The sequence below is a fragment of the Papio anubis genome, chromosome 6 (assembly GCF_008728515.1).
Source record: "Papio anubis isolate 15944 chromosome 6, Panubis1.0, whole genome shotgun sequence".
Taxonomy (NCBI): Eukaryota; Metazoa; Chordata; class Mammalia; order Primates; family Cercopithecidae; genus Papio; species Papio anubis.
Genome location: NC_044981.1, coordinates 97,079,038 through 97,101,389, shown reverse-complemented (window position 1 = coordinate 97,101,389; position 22,352 = coordinate 97,079,038). Strand labels below are relative to the sequence as shown.

Sequence of the window (22,352 nt, the reverse complement as noted above, 5' to 3'; positions counted from 1 at the left end):
CAAAAAATGTTCCTATTTCCTCTATTGGGCTATATAATTGTTAACCTATGAAATTAGCATCTTATCATTTCTTCTAAAGATGCATGTTAGCTCTGTTTTATGTATGCCGAATCAATGTGACATGTTTCTTATTTTCTATGAAATTTACGGTAATAATCTGTTTGATATGTATACAAGAAAGTTTTTTAAGTAGGAATAAAATAAACATTCCCAGTTAGTTTTTAAAATACTAGTTCCAAATAAAGTTAAACTTATTTTAAAGTAAGAAACAATTTAAATTCTCCACTAAAAAATACCTGATACAAATCTATCAAAATTCTCTTTATACTATCTTCCTGGCATTGACTAACAAAATATTCACTGGATGTTGGTAGATGGAAAAAGAATCAATATAGTTTTCCATTAGACAACAATGTAAAAAAGAAAAAGAGTTATTTGCTTGTACATTGTTTTGACTTAATGTCAGGAGAATGTGTCAGCCTTGAATAAAGAATATAAGCCATAATTCTCCAAAGAGAGCCTGTGTGATGATAATGAGAAACCACACTGTACATGTGTTTCTAACAGTCTTAGCACAATGCGGACTCTCCATCTCAGAATACGTTTGCTTAAAGAAATTTCTTTCCAGTAATGAGTTGCCGCCAACCATGTGACCCACAAAGTATAGTTTTCCTTGAAGTATATTGACTATTTCTCTGAGAAAAAAAATGGCACCCCAATAGTACTGTTTGAGAGAATTGAGAAATAGAAAGCATAAGGAAGAGATTTAACTTAAATGCTGATTTACATATGAAAGATGAATATGTCCTGCAATTGATTGAATTAGTGGATTGTTTATTTCTCTATTAATTTATATACCTATTATTTCTGAACACCCAGGTTGCTCAATCCAATACAATGCATGAATTTTGGGTACAGAGATTTTTTTCAACAGAGTAGTTTTATCACTATTAGTGGGAAATTAGAGACTTTTGTTTTGCTTACTTCACCCCTTCAAATACTAAATAGTTAAATAAAAAGTAGAGATAGTTAGTTGCATTACTGTCTAATAACCCTTGACATCAAAGTTTAATAACGGTTTACTTCCATTGAACTATGTGTTGAAAAGAGAGAACTTAAACATTGGCACCTGAGCTCTGGAAAAACAAAAAGAAATATTTTACAGCAAAGCCTATGTGCTTCCTGCCAGCTAGAATTTAGAGTCCAGAGCAATTGTCTGAGAATTGGCTGACCTTCAGATATAAGTTAGTTGGCCTATAAGGATAGGACAAAGAACACTTTAGTAATCAGTATCCTGAAACTCTCAACTAGTGTTCATAGGATCTGAGATTTTACCATTTGAGAACTACAGTGCTAACATGAGTATAATAAATCAATAAGTATATAATCATCTCATGGAAAAGAATTAATAATCTAAACACTGATTTTTCTCATTTAGGATTTTTATTTGGGTTTAGGGCAATTTAACGCTAAGCACAATTAAAGAGTTAACAGATAGGTGGTGATTTTGATTTTTTAAATAATGTTTGAATCAATGAATTAAATGTTCCCAAATATGAAAATACAATAACATTCAGTTAAAAGCCATTTTTTCCACAGATAAAAATGTAGTTCAGATTTGATTTGATTTGAAATCAAATCAATCAATTACAACATTATATATATATCATAATTGTAATTTATTTATATATATGTTAATTCAAATTTAGTGGTTAAAAGAAAAAAAGTCAATATTTACTATTCATTGGTGGGCCAAAATGAGACATTTTGGTAACCAAAACAATAAATTCTGTGACCTCAAATAAGGCAATCTAATTGATTTCTAAACATAAACATCATCCATAAATAGTTTTCTGAAATATGTTACCGTCCTGGAAGTGTAAAGTTACCAAGCAAAATGATAACTATACACACTGATGCACAAAAATGTTGGCACAGTTCTGAGACAGGGCTTATAATGAATTCAATATAAGAGTTAGACAAATTAAATGGCTAACATCTCCAAAGAAAGGCAATAGGCTTGGATCCTGACCAGGAAGTATTTTTGTTTTTGAGAAGCAAACATCACTTTTTGACTTATTTAAAGATTACTAGTTAACACCACCATTAGCATTGCTTACAGGAAGGCAAGATAAATCTCAGTTCCTGGACAAGTTGGGGGTCATTGTTGCCATGGGGACTGAGTATATGTACCAAATGCCACCAAAGAGAGGAAGATAAAAACTGCCATGCATCCGGTATCTAGAAATCTATAATCAATATAGCTCTCACCTATCTAAGGTAGATTTTCAGATTTAGATAAGTTTTGAAGATTGTAAATTCCATTCAGACACCTTTTTCATAGGAAGTTTAATGAGGGCAGGATTCAACAAGTAAAAGAAAGGTCAATAGTAAAGATTTCTGTAGAAATAACCACTTTTTCTTCAAAATACATATTTTACAAAAAATATTTAAAAAGCACTTTGAAACATATTCTAATTCTAGAACACATATGCCTATAAACTCAGGCAGGCAGAGTTTCACTACTAATTCTTATCCTCCTCATATATTATCAAGATAGTTGAGTTTTAGCAAAAAGCCTATGGTTTACTGATACTAGTCTCTAGACTGCTAGGTGCAAGCAGTAAATATTTAAGAAGTGTAAGTGTTAAAAGTTAAAATGAAGCTTCACATGAAAGTGAAATATGACAAATGTCTACCTTTTAGAGATGTGCAAATGTGAAATATATTGCTTTATATTATTTATAAATACTATTTAGACATGTACATATTATTTTTATATTTATACTATTAACTATAGAAATTGACATATATTTCATAAAATGTCTTTTTGTATTTTTTAAAGATTTTCCCAAAGGATACAAAATTAGAAGCTGATTTATTACAAACCTATGCTGAGGCAAACACACTGTGATTATTTTTTATAGTCCCAAATGCTTCAAGGTCCCTCAGCACTATTTCTGTCCAAAGAAATTTATCAGTTTTATCTTTTCTATTTTTCAAAGTTAATATAATATTAATACATAAAGTCAATTTTAATAATGGCTTATTAGAGCCTATCTGCTGAGGAGATAACAAATTCTATTCTCCAATGTCTATTTTCATTTAAATATCACACAGGAGAATATCAACAAAATAATCAGAATGGCAAACTTTGATGCTAGAAAAAGGGTAAGAGAAGTACACAAGAATAATATTAATTTACATCTGTACTCAGAAACAAATATTCTGTAGTAAAATAAAAATTATTTTGAATAACCAAGAAAGTATAACAGTAAAAGACTGATTTTTTTCTCTTGTAAAACACATGAAGTACTCTGTGGTTACATAGGAGAGTTTATAAGAAAATTCAATCATGAGTTAAGATTCAGGGATTTTATTATTGCATTACAGTTTCCTATTGGAAATTCTTTTCTAAATTTAAGTGGTTGTTTTCCCAAAAATGGCTTCTAGGTAGCTCATCTTGCAATGAAATTCCACTATTTTATATAATATCATCAATTCAGTCTAAACGCATTTTGTGTGGAACCCTTCCAACTCTGTTTGCTGTAAATGGCATCCTTTTGAAGTTATAGTCTAAGAGTATTTCTGTAACATCTTATGCCATCAGTTTGTGTTTTCTTCCCTCTGAAGCTGGTCTTTCCCAAGCGCATAGCTAAGCTTCAGGTGACTGAACAATAAGGATAAACCATTTCCAACAATAAGTTACATCCTGGTTACATACTCTAAACAACAAAAACAAAACAAAACAAAAATGTATTGTTGGTGATGATGTTTTTGTGTTTCCTCACAAGTAAATTTTTCCTGATTCTTTTTATGTTTGCTATTCTTCTCCCTCCAAATTACTTCAGTAATTCCACTCACAGACTGAATACACAAATAGACAATGACCAAACCATGTGTGATGACAAAGTTTGATCCAGAAGCTCTGGAGTGAGCATCTCAGGAAGCCAAACACAATCTCAGCCAACAATCTACCCAAAACAATCAGGATTCATCCTATTACTTCCAGTTTTCCAATTTTTTGCCACCCTCCAAATCAGGATCAGCCAGAGAAAGTCAAATATGCCCCCCAAACCCATTATCCAGGTGCCTTGCTTAGTTAGACCAAATCCAGTTTCCTCATGCCAGCAATCTCCAATCACAGCACAGCTGAGGTCTTCATTTCTTTCCACTATAAAACTTTTCCACTCCCCTGCTTGCCTTTGAACCCCAGTTTAATGCAAGTGATGATGGCTGCCTCCCTTCCCGTAGTAAGTTCTGAATAGTAACTTCTGCTTGTTCTCATCTGGGTGGGCTTTTTTTAATTTCCATACTATTAACTCATAAGGACAAAAAAGGAATAATTATAAATAGAATATTTATTATTACTGTTTAATGTAATACTGGAAGGCCTATCTAAGGAAGTAATATTCAAGATGATATCACCAGGATGAGTAAGAGTTCTACAGGCAAAGGCACTGGGAATGGATATTCCTGGCTGGGAAAACTATATTACTCTATGCCAAAGTGATAAGAAAACTTTGTTTTCTTGAGGAAACAAACAAACAAACAAAAACCCTCTGTAGGTAGGGCATAAGAAAAACTGGAGTTTTTAATTGCGCTATGAATGGGGCCAGGTTTGACACTGAAGCAATGTGGATCCTTGCAATTTCAGACTTTGGGGTGACGTTCTGCAATCTAAAATCCTTTACCCACTTGAAACATTGACCCATGACCCCAACCCACTGACCCCTTGACTATTGTCTTTCCTTGTTCTCATGTTGGAGGTACAGAGCAAAGCTAGGAAAAGCAACAAACTGTGCTATAGGAAAATAACTCTGCATCAGACACTTGAGTAAGCGTTCTATGTGAAGTATCTCATAATTTCCATAAAGATCCTTTATTCATTCAACAGTCAACAAATATTTCTTAAGTACATACTTTGTCCTCAAGACAAGGGATACTTTGCAAAGCCTTAATATATAATAGTGGAAAAGGGAGCATATATTTTCCATCTAGTAGGTCTTGCACTCTGGCTAGGGAGATAGCCCTTTTATAAAGTTTACATGAATAAATAATTGCGGACTTTGATAGAGTCAGAAATGAAAAAGGGCAGAGCATTAGGAAAAATTTAAACTTGATTAGAGACTTAGAGGAGGCCTATCCAAGGAAGTAATATTCAAGATGATACCACCAGGATGAGTAAAAGTTCTCCAGGCAAAGGCACTGGGAATGGATATTCCTGGCTGGGAAAACTGTTTCTACTACTCTATGCCAAAGTGATAAGAAAACTTTGTTTTCTTGAGGAAATGGAAAAAAAAAAAAAAAAAAAAAAAAACCCTCTGTAGGTAGGGCATAAGAAAATATCTGAGAACATGATGAGAAGTCACTGGTGCTTTGGACTTTATTCAAAATACAATCGGAACCTATGAAGGCATTTAAACAGAGGGATGACATGGGTCAATTTTCTTTTAAAAATATCTGTCTGGCTGCTGTGGTTTAGGGAATGGATTATAAGAGAGTTGAACAGAGAGACTTGTGGGAATTCCAGTGTAGCTGTACAGTTGAAAGGTACCACCCTTATGATTCAGCAATGGATGTGGTGAGAGATGAATGGATTCTAAACATATTTTGAAAGTAGAATACACTATACGATCTTTGGACTGGCCAGAAGAATTCAAGCTTGGAAAATCATTTATTCTGTTTTCCTGTTCCTGTTCTTGAGTGCTCAATATCAGCCTCTCATAAGCAAAAGTATTGCCTGAGCTAGACAAAGTCTGTAGTAGCACCCACTGTTTTTTCCCCTTCTTGCCCTCCCCTCCTCCATTGAAGGCACTGCCATGGTCTCAGAGAGCTTGTTTGGACAGAAGCGACTGGCTGTATATATAGTAACGATGATCTTTTTGGGACCACAGTGAATTGGGCTGGGTTCCAATTAAGGCTTCTGCTACAATAGAGTAGAAAGAATTCATTTGATCTATGGACACTATCTAAGTAGAAAGGATGCCCATCTCCACTCCAGGCTCAGACACTTGAGCATGGCCCACCTTTTCCCATTCATTAGAAGTATACTCATTTCTTCTTGGTTTATCTGTTCCACAGTTGTAAAAAACAGAAATATGGGCTTCCTTCCTGTTAACTGTTTTAATCCTAAAGTTCATGTTTCTGAACATTATGTAAAATCTATCATGTCAGTGACATAAAAACAAAATAACGTACTTTTCAGCACTTATTACTTCCAAGTCTTATAATTTTATACATCTAATGAGTCTATTTATCATTGGCAGGTTTCCTCTACTAGATTATAACCTTCTTGAGGGCATAAGACAGACATTCTTCCATATTTGTTAGAGGATTAATCTACTAAATGAAGTGGTCTAAGATGACCAAGACAGAATGAGAATGAAAAAAAGGCAATGGGCATGAGAAGAGGGATAAAGCTAGCACATTACATGTTTTCCTTCTTCATTTTTGTCTCTCAGTCACGATAGAATATAATTGTTAACTTTAACGATTAAAATTTCTAGCCTCAATATATTTCAAGATGTTACTTCTGGGTTCTTTTAGAGGCCATAGTATTCTTACTTCAGACTGTCCAAGAGGGCAGCCCTTTGCACTCCACTTTTTTTTTTAAGATGAGAAATTTGACACAGACAAGTTAGGTGGCAGGATGAAGTTCACACACTTAGTTTTGATGGAATTGGAACTGAAAATCAAGCCTCTTGGATAACCATCTATTGACCCTTCTAAACTGTGAATTCTATCAAGGTAGGGATGCTGCCTTTTCCATCAATGAGTTGGTAACTGTACTTTCCAGGGGGAAAAAAATCAAGTCAATAACGCTCAGTCTTCATGAGGCAGATAACTGCTATTGTCTCATGATTCATAAGACCCCATGTTTTAGAGAGATTAATAAATTTGTCCATAAAAAGTAAAGGGCAGAGTGAGAATTTGAGCCCAAATCTCTCTGAATCTAGACCTTGAGCTCTTAACCATTCTATTAAATTTAAAATTAGGACCTTTTGCTACTTAGCAGCACTTTGTTCCTTCTAAGTCAAAATCAAGTCTGTCAAAATGGAATTTTCAATTTTTCTTAAGAACTGACTAAACTTTGCCTCTGTCCTTTAGCTGATGAGTTCATGTACAAATTTTCAAAGATATTGAAAACATTTCATGTGAACTTTTTGTTCCCTTTCTCTTTAACTTACCTCCACCCATCCTCAGTAGCTTATCTGTATTTTCAGGGGAAGGTTTATGCCAATTCCTTTCTACTAGTAATTATCCTACTTGGTAATTCATTTTCCAGTCTTTGAGTTATGCTTTTATCCCTGGTATCCCCCCTTTTCCTACCTGGCTCCTCCATTTCTCCTTAAAAACATAGTCCAAATGCTTTGCTTGTCTTTGAACTAACAGCATTGTTGATGGTTCAGTTAATGCCTTCTATCAAAAACTGTTTACTCATCTCCACTTCCTGTTAGAATGGTTTTACATCCATGTCCTCATAGTCAAATTATTCTAAACTATATTATCTTCCCAAGTAACCCATAGCCTTCAGGACTATTCTTTCTTTAAACTCGCACTGTATTCTAATATCCTGCAAATATCCTGAACATGGTATTTATGTTATGACTAAAATCTAGCATTTTAGCTTTATCTCCCTCTTCCACTGTGTGTATGTGTATGTGTATAATGATAAAATCAAACGCTATGTTTGTGTTTCCTCATGCTGTTACTTCCTTCTAAAATGACTGAATGTCTAACAATCAATAATTCAACTTATTTAAAAGCTAATTCTAAGTACTCAATTGACTATGACTCTTGATTAATTATACTTTTTATCAGAAATTATATTTGTATTGGACTTTTGAAAGCTTGAAACATATAGCTCTCGATTGTATTCATTTACAAATATGCATTACCTTATCACTGTACATGAAAAGCCCCTTGAGGATAAGTACTGCACATAATTAATTCAGCAAAATGAATTTTCAGATTTTAGAAAAGAATACAAAAAATATTTATGAAATTGCAGAGCAACCTGCAAAACTCATACTGGTTTACCTCATTTATCAGTGTGATAAATCATCATATGTACTTGATAATCATTATATTCAGGCGTATCTATAAGCCACAATGGAGCACAGAGAAAACTTTGTAATGTTTTATTTATTTTGAATTCAAGACAAGAATGTATCTATGGTAATATGAAGAGCATTGCCATTTTTATGCAGATGTACTGAAATGTCAGCAATGGTCCAAGTTCCTCCTAGTGATTTGGATATTTCATAAATAAATAAATAAGGTAATAACATCTCCAGTAAACAATAAGATAAACTCCTTAAGAGCTTACTGAACTCCACCATTATCAACTCCAGTCTTGGACACAGACTAATTTTCTCATCTTAAGAGTGAGATAGTTAGGAAGGGACTGTCTCATGAATACTTGGGTTCCAGTTTATTATAAAATATTCCTGACTTTGCATGGTCTTCACAAAGTGTACAGTTTGAAATCCTCAATGGCAGGAGGTAACAGTTACATCAATTTGAATCATCAGTTGGTCATAATGTACTTAAACTGTCTTGGGGACATTATCAAAAATGTAGTTTTACTCTCTCCTGGATGATTTGAATCAGCATTCAAATGTGCTGTTATCTTGCAGGCTAAAAAAGCCCTTCTTAGGTCTCAGCTTTCCTCTTCAGTTTCTATCTAGAACTAAAGCTCCATGTTTCATTGCTAGGTAAACTATAAGATAGCTTACTATCTTCAAAGCAATATTATTTTTCTCAAGTTCTTATTTAAAATAATTTTTCTCAAGTTCTTATTTTAATAAGATCTAATAAGATTTAATAATATCTAGATAATATCTAAAAAGATTTAATAAGATTTAATATCTCATCAATTATCAATGAATCTAACAGAAAAATATCTAAATACATACATTATGTATTTAAGAAAATTCACACTAAAATATTCATTAAGTATGCACATACCCAAATTCTTTGGGTGCTTTACCACAATCCCTAGCAATAGAATCAAGTAAGATAGATCCAGTGTAGTGTGCTACATTTATATATATGCCATATTTACTGTGCATACATTAATTCAAATATTTCACTTAAATATGACTCAAACAATGGAAACACTTTTATATTTAATTTTTTAATAGCCTGCTCCAAGTTGGAAAGTCTATGTAACCACAAGTGATTATAAGCTGCACGTATAAAGACCCATATTAAACCAAATATTCTCATATTCTCTAATTGCTATATTAAACCTTAAGACTAATTAACATTATATGCATTTCAAAGATTATATGCATCAGAAAACCTCTAGTTAGAAAATAAAATATAAAATTGACTTAAGATACCCTTTATCCTTGAATCCTAATTGTCAATTATTATGTTCAATATAATGAATTAAATATTTATTTTTAGAGTTACTAAAGTTAAATGTCAATGAAATGTGACTGCAGCAGAGAATATTTCTGTCTTCTTTGAGATATGTTTCATTTAGTAATTACAGCAAATAAGCTGACTGAAATACCTTTTCTAGACCTTCTTCCTTGAGACTGATCACATCCAAATCAAAATCTGTTCGCAAGCCATTGGTTTTGTTGAAAGTTATTCTGCCTGTGAGGCCTTCCCAATGTGCCTATGGGAATAGAAAAAAAAAAAAGATAATAAATAAGTGAAGAAAGATGGAATAAATATTTTTTCATAAAAGTAGGAACCTTATATTCATTATTTTTCATAGTTGACATTGCTAGAGATTTTTAAAGTATTTTAATTTTCCTCTGAAATTTGAAAAATGTTTTTCTACATAAATTATCTTAGTTTCAGTAGAAAATATATTATAAATTTTTCATTTTATAAAATGCATTTTCCAGTTATAATTTTCGGTCTATGAGAGACTCTATTATTATGTTGTAAGTAGTATACCTCTTTTAGTAAAGTAAGAAGAATTTAGTTACTTTTTATGGTGTATGACACATTAAAGATCTCACTGGCAAATACAGATAGAACTACTGTTATAAAATCCCACTACCAAATTCATAATAATATGAAAAGAAACTTATTACAATAAGAGAAACCAAATCCAGGAAAAGCTATGTTATACTAACTCAATTATATACATTCCCCATAGAATAATTAACTTACTCCTTTACTTTCCCCTAAGTAAGAGCAGGGGAAATGTATTATAATTACTTCATATCAAGATATACGTCATGTAGAAGGAGATGGGAATATAATAATCTAGCTATATAATATGTTCAACCCTAAAAGGTGAGTAAATACCTGGACTTCTTTAATGTAAAAATTTTCCCATTCTGTTGGTTATAGAACCACAATTAGATGTTTTCTATTGTTTGTAATTTGGAAATAGCTTAGGAAAAACTAGTTAAATACAGAAATTTTAAATTATAAAATGTATACTCACAACTAAAATGTTTAAAATAATATAAACAAGACCCCAAAGAAGTAAATATCAGTAGATTAAGAGTAATATTTCAATAAAGATTTGAAATTAATATTACTGAATGTCTTAGGCTCCGTATGGTATTTGGATACTTATGTGCAGGATTCTCAAATAGTTTTCAGCTAACAAGTTACAAATGAAATAGAAAAATTATAATATATATTCATAAAAATACTGCAACATGTATTTGCTATAGTTAAACATGTGTTCACTGGTTTACAATAAGGAAGAAAAAAATATTTCTAGCCTAACGTCTTCCAAAGAAAAAATTTCAAGTGACTAACAAAAATGGATAATAGTAAAAAAGTCAACAAAAAGATCAAGAAGTACAGGAATAGAAGTGTAAAACAGTAGAACAAATCTGGGGTAGAGAGAGCATAAAGAAATGTATACCAGGTGAAGTTGCACAAATAATTTTATCACAAATTCACTTCTGAACTGCCTAGCAACCAAAACAAAGAAGAAAATATGATAAAAACACAATATACAGGGTCTATAATTTAAGACATACCAGCTGCTCAGGAGAAAACTTTTCCTGGCACTGAGACCTGAGAGAAATTTCTCCTGTTGGTCCTTATAAGGGGGACACTGTGTGATTTAGTGGACAAGATTCTCAATTACACCCTACAATAAATACAATGGGGAATGTCACACAACTGCTTCTTTTTGGGCTGCTTGACACATGGCATGGTTTCAATAATCTAGTGCTGAGTTCAGAAAAATCAATTCTTCATCTCACCAGACCTGTGGACTATGTCTGCAGCTCACTAAGGCTCAGTTTTAAACCAGAAGTAAATGTTAGAATATGGGCAACTAATAAACGGCATATTCTTCGGAAACTATTATAAATTCATCTACCTGAGAGTTTGATAAGAATTAGACAAAGAAAATTCATGGATATTCAGAGATACTTAATTATGATCCTATTTGCACTTTTATTTTCATGATGAATAATTTATTACAAGATGAACTGATGATTTATTTTAAGCCATTAATAAAAAATCTCATATGGTAATAATACCTGTGATATCTCATTGCAAAGATTAAGGCTTGGTTAAACTTTCATATATGAAAAGTATTCTAAGCTAACAAAGGACTTTCTCTTATGACAGGAAAAATATATATGTATATGTATTTGTATATATATGGACGTATATTTGTAGGTACATATGATCTTCAAAATGTTTCTTTTTCTCACTATGAATATGCTTGATCTGTAACAGACATAATCAGAAATTATATGTGGTAATAAGAATGGTTTCATTATATAATATGGAGTAAATTTTGCACTTTGATTAATTCATATATTCTATTTTTGTTAACTGTTAATATAATTTAAATAACTAGACATATTTAGGAACAATTAATCTAAATAACTATACTTGAAGCCTCACAAATTAGGTATAATTTTACTGTAGTGCAAATGACATTTATGTTAAAAATGCATTTTATATTTTGTTGCCTAAAATATAAGTATTCTTTTATTAATCTATATCTCTACATAAAGGAAAAGTAATAAATATAAAGATTCAGAAAGGTAAAGGTTAACCCTCATAGATACTTTGACAGATATTTTGTTTCTAATGGGATTCCCCCCACCTTTCATTTGGTATTGTTTAGTAAAAATGTTAATTTCGCTTATTTGGAGTAAGAGAGAAAATTTAAATTAAACATAAAGTAAAAGGTCACTTGCTAGAAAAACCACAATAATCTCACTTCATTCAGCTTGACAACAAAAGAGACAAGGCAGATGTTCTTCTCCTGACATACCTCTTTAATTAGACTCATAAAGCGAGTCCCGAAGCGCCAGGGTTTATGTCGATTACACTGCAAGGAACTGACTGTCATCTGGGGAAACTGTTGGACGGCCACAGACACCACATGCACAGCATCATACATTAGAGCAGCATCAGTCTGAAAAGCAAGGGAAAGGGAAATGTATAGTCAATATAACTTGTAGAACCTGTGGTAGATGGTTTGCAAGGAGGGAGAGGGAAGAGGTAAAGGAAATATATATACCGTTTTTCTTTGTATAAAGAAGACAACATTATCTTTAACATGCTCTCGTTCTCTTAAACAAGTCATTATGATCAAATTACTACATCAGCTCCATAAGAAAATTTGACCTATCCTCCTTTTCCTGAAATAACCCAATTACATATAGTCCTAGTATTGCCATTGAAGTAGGAAATGTATGAAGACAGGCTTTATTTCCTTTTAGTGACTCTCTCTGCTTCTTACTCTGTCTCAGTATACACACACACACACACACACAATGAGTACATTGCTAACATTTTTAATGGTCATATAAATTACATATTGTATATAAAAGTAAGTAAACAGTTTCCTTTTATAGGAAGAAACAAAGATTTTAAGGGAGATTTACTTAAAACCTTAAATTATTTCACTGTTTTAATCTTTTAGCTTTAAAAAGATATAAACCCTGATCTTTTTCTTCAACTCAAATTTTCAAAAGTTTCAATCTCAGAAACGATGGTAGTTTTGAATCTCAATAGCTGTATTACTCGCTTTTCAAGAAGCTAAACTTAATCTCTTGTACTGTTTCATTTCCCCAAGATTTCCATATGAATAAAAGTTCATTTGGCTTCTCAAGTAAAGCGAATATGAATTCTACTGTGTTTGCACCTGCTCAAATGACCAACCACTTTGGAGGTTGACAATACAAAACTAAAATGTTTATAAGTCATAACAAAACAGGGGCTCAGTGATTGTCAAGTGCTGTGTTAAATGGACCCTCACATTGTGTTTGACAGATCGATGCCAGGCTTACTACCTAGAGAAGACAGCCACACTGACAGTACTCCTAGCAATGAACTTTGGCCATCTGCTTGGCATGCTTTAGAATAAAAGCATATATTTTCTCTTCTCATTCACACAATTAGTGAGCTGTGAAATGAATTCCAAAATGAATAGGAACCCTGTAGATTACAGCATTTGCCACAATACAAAATGAGTATACACAGTAGCTTTCAAACAAATGGATCCTAAGGAGCTATATCACACAAAATGGAAGATGGCTAAAGAGCACAATGCAATAAGAGAACATAATAATATTATTTTATCGTTCATAAATCTCTGGGGAAAATAACTCAGATTCCTAACCTTCACTTTATAAATTTTACTGACTATTTTCACATACCCTGAAGGATGCATAGTGAAAACTAGTAGTGGAGTTCATAGAGGCATATATCCTGAGCCTGAAGATTTGACTGATATTTGTCTTTGACCCAAGATAACATTCAGAGGACATATTACATATATTACACGGGTGGTCACAAAAATTATCACCAGAATTGGGAAGATATATTTTGAGTGTTTAAAATATATCACTGTCAACAGGAAGGGTAATTTTGCAGCATAAAACATAAGAGAGCCTTAAAAATATTTATGTTTATTTTAACCCAGTAATTCCTCTTTCTGGAATTAACATTAAGAAAATCAGAGATAAGAACAAAGGCAACGTATCCATTGGGTTTTTTTAGAAAAAAAAAGAGAGTGGAAATCTACTGAATGACCAAAATAGGGAAATTTCTAAATAAATTCACAATGTTTTCTTATATAAGCACTAAAAAATCAGTTTTGAAAAATACTTAACTAGACGGAAATTAAATACATCTTAAATGGTGTTGTGTTAAATTAGATTTAGATTATGCAGAACTGTATTTCCAGCATAAATCATTATATATAGCAATGTATAAATAATGGTTTTATATATAATATACATAATGGTTTTATATATAATACATAATGGTTTTATATATAAATAACAATTTCATGTATTATATATAATATATAAGTATATAATATACTATATTATATATAGTATGTAATATATAATATATAATATATAAAACCATTATAATATATAAACATTATTTTATACATAATATATAAACTATTATATAATATATACATTAAAAAGCATATATATAACAGTTTATGCTGGAAATACAGCATAAATATATATTTACTTTATAAATATTATATATATTTATAAATAATATATTTTTATAGAGTAATATAAAGTATTACTTTATAAAGCAATATATATATTTATAAATTGAATATCTAAAATACGCATGTATATATACTTATATATGAGAGTAATTGATGTATTTACTTTATTCTCTGAGTAATAGTATAATAAAAAACCTATTGTTCACATTTTATAAATAACAAAACCAAGGTTGGGAGAAGTGAAGAACTAATTAAAATCACAGCTAACAAGTGGAGAAGCCGACCCTCTCTGTTCAGGAATGCTTTTGAGCCACCACTACATACTATATAAACAACAGGAAAACACAATAAATTAATATTTAACTCTTGTGAAATAATCATGAGTAAAATTTTTATTTCGTATTTATTTTCCACAGTTTTTAACATTAATGTGTAATGTATGAGGAAGATTACAAATACCATAGCAGTTATTGCCAAGATAAAAATTTTAATCTATTTATGCAAAAAATAACTAAAAGAATAAAATATATAATATTTCTAATTCCAAGTTTTCATGAAGATAGCTTTTCATGACTTATTGACATATAGATAATCTTACAGGACACACATAAAAATCCTAGAGTAGTAACCTTATTTAATATGACAATGCTAGAAAATAATTCTGCCTAATTAAAAATTGAAAAATCTTTTCTGGTATAAAGTTTCAATTTCATGATCAGGGACACAGTAGTTGATAATAAAACTCTTTGAAATGTGTTATTTTAAATGCAATTATAAAAATTAGACAATATTATTAAACTACAAGATAAATATAGCTGGGTACAGTGGCACACACCTGTAGCCCAGCTACTTGGAAGGGTAAGGTAGGAGGATCACTTGAGCCCTGAAGTTTGAGCCCAGTCTGGGCAAAATGGTAAGATGACTGTCTGTAACAATAAAATATAAATCCTTGAGAAAAAGGTACAAGTACTTTAAAAGTTGCTGATCAAACTACTTCTGGATTTCCCAGTTTAAAATATCTACACTTATAAATCAATAAACAGAACTTCTGAAATACTTTCTATTATATGTTCTTCACTTTGGAGTACTTTTTTGTTTTAATTTTAGACTAATTGTTTTTGTGATAGTATGTAGTTTTTTTTCTGTTTATATTTAATATCTTGTCAGATTAAACTATTGTCTTCTTTGTAAAATTGTGTATCTATAAATTCTTCCTTCTTTGAAAAATTGTGAGAAAATTCTAGTGCTTCAAAAATATGATTTCTCTTATTCTCACAAGAATGCTCACAAAAATGTGGCTTCTCTTATTCTCACGAATATGTGAAAATTTGTCTTCTATTAATAATATTAATAGCCAATATTCATTCAATATCTGTGTGTGAGGCACTCTCCTTAAATTAATTCCTTTAGGGCCGGGCGCGGTGGCTCAAGCCTGTAATCCCAGCACTTTGGGAGGCCGAGACGGGCGGATCACGAGGTCAGGAGATCGAGACCATCCTGGCTGACACGGTGAAACCCCGTCTCTACTAAAAAATACGAAAACTTAGCCGGGCGAGGTGGCGGGCGCCTGTAGTCCCAGCTACTCGGGAGGCTGAGGCGGGAGAATGGCGTAAACCCGGGAGGCGGAGCTTGCAGTGAGCTGAGATCCGGCCACTGCACTCCAGCCTGGGTGACAGAGCGAGACTCCATCTCAAAAAAAAAAAAAAAAAAAAAAAAAAAATTAATTCCTTTAATTTCTATAACCATTATTCAGGTGCAATCCCATCAAGTTTGTGTCAAATAGGAAAGCAAGGCAGTCAGCAGTTAAGTAACTCAAAAAACAAACCATAGTATATACAGGTAGAGCTGGATTTAATCCATATAGTCTGTCCAAAGTTTATATCCTTTTCTCTGGGTTTCTCACTCAGCACTCTACAGTTAATAAGCAAAGTAGTGAAGGTGGTTTTGTAGTTACACAATATAACAAATGTCAACTAGCACCTGAATGCACAGATCTCTATATAATTTGTTCATAAGTATTTACATAATGAAAAGGCACTGCAAAATAAGAAAAGGTAGAGATTATAGAAAATTGGTAAATATATATTTGTAAAAAAGAAATATGTTATTATACCTGGGGCATGGAGATCGCCCTGTCCGACTCACCACAGCCTATTCCCATATAACCATCAGGGGACGCTAAGGGCAGGCCCATACCCCTGGCACTATCCACAAAGTACCCAAGCATGCCATCCAGAGACCTGAGAACAGCCCTGCCTCGTTCACCACTGTTGGTGTCTGTGCACTCCTCCTGGGGACTGGACCATCCAGTCTGTTGCAGGCACTGCTAACACCAGTATTTGATGCCTGGGAGCCCACGGGTGTCCCACCATCACTACTGCTATTTCTCATGCCATGCACACTGCTTAGGGGCCCAGGAATTCACCACACACATGCCCACTGCTGCCACTACTGAACCCAAGCAAGCTTCCTGGAGGCCCAACAATTGGCCCTCCTGGACCCAGTAACACCAGTGCCCTTGTATGCCACACAGGAGCCTAAAGACAGGCACATTTAGCCCACCGATAATACCACTGAGCCTGAGGACTGAACTACCTGGCACGCCTATACCCAGTAAAATCTCAACCCAGTCTCCACTAACAATCACAGTCTAAGAAACTGAGGAAATCATAGACACCACTGATGCTGTAAAAATCATATGAAAACTACGCTACTGCTAACCCTAGAATCAAAGCTAAAGTGCCTCCTCAACCAATACCACAGATAAATCCATAGGAAAAATTTTCCCTTATGAAAACCCATCCAAAATAATTGAAAAAAGCTGGCCAAGTGGCTTACACCTGTAATTCCAACACTTTGGGAGGCCGAGGTGGGTGGATCACCTGAAGTCAGGTGTTTGAGGCCAGCCTAACCAACATGACGAAACCTGGTCTCTACTAAAAATATAAAAGTTAGCAGGACATAGTAGCTGTGGGCCTGTAATTCCAGCTAGTTGTGAGGCTAAGGCAGGAGAATGGCTTGAACCCGGGAGGCGGAAATTGCAATCAGTCAAGATAGCCCCACTGCAATCCAGACTGGTTGACAAAGTGAGACTCTATCTCAAAAAAAAAAAAAAATTGAAACAAGCAACTATTATACAAGATGACAAGATGTGTAGATATCAACATAAGGACAAGAAAGGACACAAGAAATAAACAATCAAGGAAGTACACCACCTCTAAAGGAGCACAATAATTCTCCAGTAAAAGATTCAGTGAAAAACAGATCTATGAAATGCCCAAAAAAAGACTGAAAATAATTATACCAAAGAAGCTCAATGAGACACAGAGAACACAGGAAAACAATACAAAGAAAAAAAAATCAGGATATGAGTGAAAATTTCAATAAAGAGATAGATATTATATAAAAGAACCAAATTCTGGAACCACTACAGAAAACCACTAAACCACAATGATAAACAATAAGAGAGAAAGAAGGGAACAAAGGATAAACAAAACAATCAAAAACAAAAAATGATGAGAATAAGTCCTCACATATTAATAATAACCTTTAATATACAAACATAATAAGGTGTCCATTTGAAAGATATGACTAGCTGAATGGATTTTTTTAATGATGCAACTATATACTGCCTACAAGAAATTCATCTCGCTTATAAAGACACATATAGACTGAAAGTAAAGGAATGAAAAACAAGTATTCTATGCAAATGAAAGCCAAAAGTGAGCTGGAATAGCTATACTTATATCAAATAAAACAGACTTTAAGTCAAAAAAAAACAGTACAAAGAGACAAACCAGGTCATTATATAAAGACAAAGGGATCAATTCAGCAAGAGGACAACATTTCTCAATATTTATGCACCCATCAGCAGGGCACCTAGATATATAAAACAAATTGTATTTGATCTAAAGAGAGACAGAGTTTTTAAAAGTTTGTTTCAACAAACTTTTAAAAGTGGAAATCATATCAAATGTCTTATCAGACCACAATAAACAAAAAAATAGAAATCAGTAACAAGAAAAATTCTTGAAACTACAAATATATGGATACTAAACAGCATACTCTGAAAGACCATTAGGTCATGGAGTAAATTAAGCAGAAAATCTAAAAATTTCTTGAAACAAATAAAAATGGAAACACAACATACCAAAACATATGGGATACAGCAAAGGCAGTGTTAAGAGGGAAGTTTATAGCAATATGTGTGTACATCAAGAAACTATAAAGATTTAAAATAACCTAATGATACACCTCAAGGAACTAGAAAAGAAAGAACAAATTAAACCTAGTATTAGTAGAAGAAAAAAGTAATAAAGATCAGAACTGAACTAAATGAAATAGAGACTTAAAAAATAATACCAAGGATTATTGAAATGAAAAGTCTTTTAAAAAAAAATTGACAAACTTCTAGTTAAACTAACCAAGAAAAAAAGATAAAAGACCCAAATAAACAAAATCAGAACTTAAAAAATGACATTACAATAGATAACACTGAAATACAAAAAAAAAAATCCTAAAAGACTATTATGAAAAACTATATACTAACAAACTCAAAAATTTATAGGAAATGGATAAATTTTTAGACACACACAACCTACCAACACTGAATTAGAAAGAAGTAGAAAACCTGAACAGGCTAATAAGAGTAACAAAATTAAATCAATAATAAAATGGCTTCCATCAAAGAAAAGCCCAGTACCAGATGACTTCACTGCCATATTCTACGTAGCTTTTAAAGAAGAATTAACACCAACTCTACTCAAACTACCTGTTAAAAAACAGGAGGAGATAATTCTTCCTAACTCATTTTATGAGGCCAGTATTATACCAAAACCAGACAAGGACAAAACAGCAACAACAATGGGTGAACATCTATGTTTTGTATCTATGTTCACAGCCAAACATCCCTGGTGAACATAGATCCAAAAATTCTCAATAAAATACTAGCAAGCTAAATTCTACAGTACATCCAAAAGGTACTACAACGTGATCAAGTGGAATTTATTCCAGGAGCTCAAGGATGGTTCAACAATAAATGTAATAAAACAATAAATGTAATACATCACACCAATAGAATAAAGGGTAAAAATCATGTGATCTCAATAGACACAGAAAAGTATTTGATAAAATTCAACATTCCTTCATAATAGAAACTCAACAAACTAAGCATAAAAGGAACATGCTTCAGTATAATACAGGTCATATATGACACACCTAAAAATAACATAATGTATGAGAAAAAGCTGAAATCCTTTCCTCTAAAAACTGGAACCAGACAATGATGCCCACTTTTACAACACCTATTCAACATAGTACTGAAAGTCCTACTCAGAGCAATCAGACAAGAGAAAGAAAGAACATTGAAACTGGGACCAAAAAAAAGGAAGTCAAATTGTCCCTTTTTGCAGGTGACATGATCTAGTATTTTTAAAAAACCTAAAGACTCCACCAAAAACTCTATCTGGAATATTCAGTAAAGTTGTAGAACACAAAATCAACATACAAAAATCAGCCATTTTTTAATACACAAATAACTAACCAGTCAAAAAATCAAGAAGGTAATCTCATTTACAATACCAACAAAAAGTAAAAGACCTTAGGAATAAATTTTACTAAGAAGATGAGGAACTCTACAATGAAACCTACAAAAAACTGATTAAAGAAATTGAAGATGACACAGGCAGATGAAAAGACCATGCTCATGTATTGGAAGGATTAGGTAAAAATGGCCATGCTACCCAAAGCAATCTACAGATTCAATACAATTCTCACAAATATATCATGACATTCTTCACAGAAATAGGAAAAAAAAAAAATTCTAAAATTCATGTGGAACCAAAACAGCCTGAATAACCAAAGCAATCCTGAGAAAAAAGAAAAAAAGCTGAAGGCATTACGTTACCTGATCTTAAAATGTGTTACAAGGCTACAATAACTAAAACAGCATAGTATTGGTATAAAAACAAACACATAGACCAATGAAACAAAATAGGCAATCCGCAAATAAATCCACATATTTATAGCCTACTGATTTTTGACAAAGGAGCCAAGAATATACATTGGAAACAGAATAGGTTCTTCAATAAATGGTACTGAAAAAAACTGGATATCCATACTCAAAAGAACGAAACTAGACTCCTATGTCTCATCATATACAAAAAAATAATGCAAAATCAATTAAAGTCTTAAACATAAGTTCTGAAAGTATAAAACTACTAGAAGGAAACACAGACTAATACTCTAGGACATTGGTCTAGGCAAATACTTTATGGCTAAGAACCCAAAAGTACAGGCAATTAAACAAAAAATAGACATATGGGACACAAAAAGCCATATGGGACATGAAAAGATTCTGCACAGCAAAGGAAACAACCAACACAGTGAAGAGATGACCTGTTGAATGGTAGAAAATACTTGCAAGCTATTTGTCTCACATGGGACCAATATTTGTAATATAGAAGGAGCTCAAACAACTCAAGTGTTAAAAAAAAAAAAAAAAAATCCCATTAAAAAGTGGGCAGAGGATGTGAATAAACATTTCTCTAAAAAGATATAAAAATAGACAACAGGTATATAAAAAACACTCATTATCACTAATCATCAGGGAAATGCAAGTCAAAACCACAATGAGATATCATCTAATCTGAGTTAGAATCATTCTTAAACAAAAAGACAATAACAAATGCAAACCAAAAATGTGGAGAAAAAGGAACTCTTATACACTGCTGCTGAGTGTATAGTCCATTTTCACACTGCTATAAAGATAATATCTGACACTGGGTAATTTATAAACAAAAGAGATTTAATTGAATCTGTTCTCCATAGCTACAGAGGCCTCAGGAAACTTACAATCACGGCAGAAGGCAAAGGGGAAACAAGATATGTCTGACATGGTGGCAGGAGAGAGAGATACCAGGGAAAACTTCCAAAACCATCCGATCTCATGAGAATTCCCTCACTATCATGAGAACACCATGATCCAATCACCTCCCACCAGGTCTCTCCCTTGAAACATGGTGATTACAATTTGAGATGAGATTTGGGTAGGAACACAGAGCCAAACTATATCATTCCAATCCTGGCCCCTCACAAATCTCATGTACTTTTCACTTTTCAAAACCAATCATGCCTTCCCCACAGTCCCCCAAAGCCTTAACTCATTCCAGCATTAACCTAAAAGTCTAAGTCCAAAGCCTCATCTGAGACGAGGCAAGTCCTTTTCACCTATAAGCCTGTAAATTCATAAGCATGTTAGTTACTTCCAAGATACAATGAGGGTATAGGCATTGGGTGAATGTTCCCAACAACAGCCTGAGCTGTACCTTGGCTGCTTTTAGCCACTGCTGGAGCTGCAACTGGAGTAGCTGGGACATAGGGCACCAAGTTCCAAAGCTGCATAGAGTAGCAGGGCCCTGGCCTGACCAATGAAGCCACATTATGGTGACTGGTGAATAGAATTTTCTAAAAATATTAGCACTCTTGTAGGCAACACTAAATTGATAGTACACCCCCAAATACATATCTCTACAAATCAAAGGTTATCAAGCTTAAACATTATTTGTCCCAAGAAACATTGAGGTAAAACAAATAATTTAAATCATCAAATATGGGCAGGAATGGTCAAGTCAGGAACCCATATTTCCAGTCATTGTCCTGGAGGGAGCCACCACACTCCTTTCAGAGGTTCATAATGTCACTGATTGTAACCAAATTGTTAGTGAAATCTGATCACTATAAGGATAAGAAAGAAGTACCTATAAATGACTGTATAAAATATAAGTATGGAATTACATATAGGCCCAACAATGCCTAGAAAAGGATAATTGAAAAAATAACATACTAAGTAAATAGAAAAAAACAAAAGAAACAAATACAAATTAGATTACAAAAAGAAATTATAGAATCAATGTAA

The 22,352-nt window shown here is 32.8% G+C and overlaps 1 protein-coding gene across 8 annotated transcripts in view; it reads right to left on the bottom strand.

Annotated features, from left to right (window-relative positions):
• GRIK2 (glutamate ionotropic receptor kainate type subunit 2) overlaps window positions 1–22,352 on the bottom strand; it is a 684,613-nt gene that overhangs the window by 251,908 nt on the left and 410,353 nt on the right. For all 8 annotated transcript variants that reach the window (XR_002521364.2, XM_021936816.2, XM_031667694.1 and 5 more), the window contains 2 exons: window positions 12,230–12,373; window positions 9,527–9,634 (listed from right to left, as the gene is read on the bottom strand). Coding sequence is in view for 7 of the 8 variants with exons in the window: in XM_021936816.2 (XP_021792508.1) it covers window positions 9,527–9,634; window positions 12,230–12,373 (252 nt within the window). In the remaining variant the exon portion in view is untranslated. The remainder of the gene's footprint in view (window positions 1–9,526; window positions 9,635–12,229; window positions 12,374–22,352) is intronic.